Source organism: Tupaia chinensis, unplaced genomic scaffold (genome assembly GCF_000334495.1).
Source record: "Tupaia chinensis unplaced genomic scaffold, TupChi_1.0 Scaffold143830_1, whole genome shotgun sequence".
Lineage (NCBI taxonomy): Eukaryota > Metazoa > Chordata > Mammalia > Scandentia > Tupaiidae > Tupaia > Tupaia belangeri.
In genome coordinates this window covers 219,531-223,480 of record NW_006203680.1, presented here as the reverse complement: position 1 = coordinate 223,480, position 3,950 = coordinate 219,531, and the positions used below count along the sequence as shown (strand labels likewise).

Below are 3,950 nucleotides of genomic sequence, written 5' to 3'. Positions count from 1 at the left end.
GTGAGTTTAAGCCACTGGGTCCGGGACGCGAACCATGGTCGACTACATGGGAGTCCAGCGACATAGCCATTTCGCTAACTGCTGGTCCCGATATACAACATTTTTCTTTCTGGGGGGGAGTTTTTTTTTTTTTTGGCTATAGGGTGCATGCGCTCGCCAGACAGACAGAGAGAGACATAGAGACAGAAAGCGAGAAATCACCCCCCAGGGGGGATGGCCACGCTGTAATCCCTTCTCCTCCATTCTCCTCTCAGGATCTTGGGCACGCACACACATGCGCCCGGCGTGAGTTTTAAGCCACTGGGTCCAGGACGCGAACCGCGGTTGACTACGTAGGAGTCCAGTGACATAGCCATTATGCTAACTGCTGGTTCCCGATATACAACATTTTTTGACAGAGAACTTGACATACTTTTGTTTGCCCCCCCACCCCCCGGCTAAAGGTTCCAAGTAACTTCCAACATTTATGTTTGGTAGTGCACACCAAGGCATTCCCTCCTGTATACACCAGACTGAGGGCTCCTCCTTCTGCCTAGTACACGTGCACATTTGTCTGCTGCTGCTCAGCTGCTTCAGCTGGGGCTCAGTGGCCACTGGGCCTTAGGCTTCTCCAGGCCATTTCCCAAAGACTGAGTTCCTGTTGGCCCTGTCAGTGTCTATCCCTTCTTGGCAAAATGAATCTGATGTCTTGGTCTCTTGGGTCCCTGAATTGTGGTATATCGAGGAGTGACTTTGGATCATGGGTTAGCTCTCTATTGCTCTCTAGTAGCTGCTAGGAGGCAGGTTTGCCTGGGGAGTTGGGGATGCTTCAGCTGGAGACCTGCGTCTGCAGAAGGCATGCACGTGGCTTATGTCCTTTTTGTTTGGGCAGCTGCCAGACCGCTTGGATGGCTGCTGTCTCAGGAAGCCCTCAGTGAGGCCATCGGCCGGCCATCTCAGGGCTTGCTGTAATCCACAGAGAGGCAGCCACTTCTGCACAGAGATGGCGTGTGACTGTGTGTGTACTTTCATTGTCATCCTCTCCTGTTATGGGCAGGTTATTCAGAGAAACTACAGTCACTCCTCCCAGCCGTGTCCAGCGCCTCTCTAGCTTGAATACTGGGGAGGGGGAGAGAGTAGTGTTCATTTTGTTTCAGGCCCTTTATTCTCATTCTGTGGAGGTTTCACTCTATGGTGTGTTTCAGGGAGACCCAACTGGGCAGTCTGTCCAGTTAGCTGGTCAGTGAGAAATGTAGTTCTTGAGTGTCACCTTAAGCTCTTCCTTTTTTCCAGCATGGTCTCATCTTACCTGGTGCATCATGGATATTGTGCCACGGCTACAGCTTTTGCTCGAATGACTGAAACCCCAATTCAGGAAGAACAGGCATCCATAAAGAACAGACAAAGTAAGGTTAATTCTCCTGTCTCCTGTCCTCCCTCACCTGTCCCTACCTCTGCTCTCTGGCTCATGCCAGTCCTAGTTTACCTGTCAGGAATCTGTTCTGCTCTGGTCCCACCCCAAGACCAGCCCACAGCCTGGGTGAACCCCAGGCCCTATTCTGTCCCTCCTTCAAGAGCACGCTGCCCAGATGGACAGTTGGCAGCATGGGAGCATCTCAGGGCAGCCCTCTAAGCACATTCTGAAGGCTAGCATGGCTGGATCCCACTCTACCATGCTTGTTTTCTACCCTTTAATCCTGACTTCCACTCGGTTTCCTATTCCTAGCCTTCTGGAAAGAGTATGTTTACATCATATCAGACCAGCACCCTGCCTTTCCCACCACTTACTCAGCCTAAGTTGCTCTGCTAGTCCAAGCCAGAGAGGCTCGATTGGTCAGCCAAGGTGAAGCTGTCAGTCAGTGGCTGCTGTGAAGGCACCTCTCTCTGCTCCTACCTTTGGTGCTGCCCATTGCAGACATCCCAGAGTCTTCCCTTGATCAGAGGATGCTCTCCCGGTGTTCAGACTGGCCTGTGTACTTTGTTTGGGGGCTCTTGGAAAGGAAGGGTGTTGGGAAAGAGAAAAAGAGCCAAGGAAGGAGATAGAAGTCAGAAAGGAGTGTGAGGGTGAGTGGTGTGTGTGGACATTGTGTCTGTGAGTGCCTGCTTGCGTCTCTGAGCCTGTCGTCTGTGTATGTGCATGTGTCTGTGTCTCCCAGAGAAGCTGCGCTCAGCCAGACAGATGGGAAGGGATCCCAGACTTGGGATCTACGAATGAGAGAGCCTCAGACCCAGAAGTCACTTCGGCAAGACACACAAGGCCTCAGGGCAAGAACAAGAAGGCAGCAGCAAGATGCTGATGGCCTGAGAAGTGTCGACATCCGAGGTGCCAGCATGAGGAGGATGACCTCCTCTCCTAGCAGGGAGCACACTGCAGCCCCTAAAGACTGCCAGGATGTGAGCCCTCACCCAGAAGCCAAGTATCCCATTGGCATTCTTCATGGGAAGCCTGGAACTAGAGAAGTCTATTTGAAGAGGAGCCCTCTAGCTGCCATGCTGCCTTGGTGTCCAACCCTAGATCATGCTCCCACAGCCAGGGTCCCTCCCTACCCCTCGGTCACTGGCCCCAAAGAAGCAGTCTCCTACCTGTGGGCTGAGAGTCCCCCCTCCATTTTCATCCCTCTTTTGAGGACTTGTTGGCACTTGGCAGGAACCAGAGTCTGCTGTGGGGCTGGGCAACCAGGTTCTTTCTCTAGCCTCTTCTGTGAGCACCTTAAGCTGGCAAGAAACCCTGAGCCCAGCTCTTGACTGGGCCTACCCCAAGTCTGGCAGTGTGCCGGCACATGTCCATGAAAAAAAGTCTGCTGCTAGCCCTCAGTGCTGTGTTCTTGCTCTCCGCAGAGATCCAGAAGCTGGTGCTGGAGGGCCGGGTAGGAGAGGCTATTGAGACCACCCAGCGCTTCTATCCAGGGCTGCTGGAGCATAACCCCAACCTGCTCTTCATGCTCAAGTAAGCCTTGGGTCCCACCACCTCCCCTAGAGCCCAGCCCCTCTCAGCCGCTGGTGGGAACATTCAGCCCAAGCCAAGCCCAGAGCATTGCCGCTCTGCTCCCTCTGCAGGTGCCGCCAATTTGTGGAGATGGTGAATGGGACCGACAGTGAGGTCCGCAGCTTGAGCTCCCGAAGCCCTAAGTCCCAGGACAGCTACCCTGGCACCCCCAGCCTCAGCCCCCGCCAAGGCCCCAGTAGTCCCCACACACACAACACAGGTCAGCCACGCTCCCGACGCTCTGGGAGGAACTGGTGTGGAGAGGAAAGGCCGCCCCACATACCCTTCCCTGGGTTGGGTTTGGGAGAAGGGAATCGGGACCACCACAGTTATTCCTAGGGCCCCACTTGATGGCAAGCTGCCCCTCTTTCTCTGACTGTTTCTGCCTTCTAGGAGCAGAGAGTCCCAGCTGTAGCAACGGTGTCGCATCTGCCAAGAGCAAACAGAACCACAGTAAATACCCTGCACCCAGCTCCTCCTCCTCGTCCTCATCCTCCTCGTCCTCCTCCTCCCCATCCTCCATCAATTACTCCGAGTCCAACTCAACAGACTCTACCAAGTCCCAGCCCCACAGCAGTACCAGTAACCAGGAGACCAGGTGCCCATCTTGCTCTGCTTCCTCCTCTCTGCTGTCTGCTCTGTGTCAGCTGGGCCCGCTGCAGCTGTTCTTTCAGTGCCAGCCCCTGCCCTCCGCCCTGCCCCTCTCCATCCCAGGGCTGTGCCTAGAGCACTAGCCACTGACCCACCGAGCCAGCATTGGCTCTGGTTTCCAGCCCTACCCATGATGTAGCTGCATCGTGGCCCTGGCTTTCTCCAGAGGCTGAGAACGTGGTTTCCTCCAAGGAGGCTGGGCCTGTTAGAATCCCCAGCGTCTAGAATGAAGGGGCTTACACTGAGGCTGACTTGTAGACAGCAAGGTTGGGCCAGCAGGGACCTAGGCTACAGGTTACTACTGCAGGTGGCTTCCAGCAGTCCCCAGGAATGC

General features: G+C 54.9%; 1 protein-coding gene across 1 annotated transcript in view; it reads left to right on the top strand.

Moving 5' to 3' along the window:
• RANBP10 (RAN binding protein 10) overlaps positions 1–3,950 on the top strand; it is a gene marked incomplete at its 5' end in the record, with an annotated part of 46,385 nt that overhangs the window by 39,475 nt on the left and 2,960 nt on the right. The window contains 4 exon segments of the mRNA XM_006172121.3: positions 1,273–1,385; positions 2,818–2,926; positions 3,037–3,185; positions 3,359–3,563. Of these exon segments, the coding sequence (XP_006172183.2) occupies positions 1,273–1,385; positions 2,818–2,926; positions 3,037–3,185; positions 3,359–3,563 (576 nt within the window).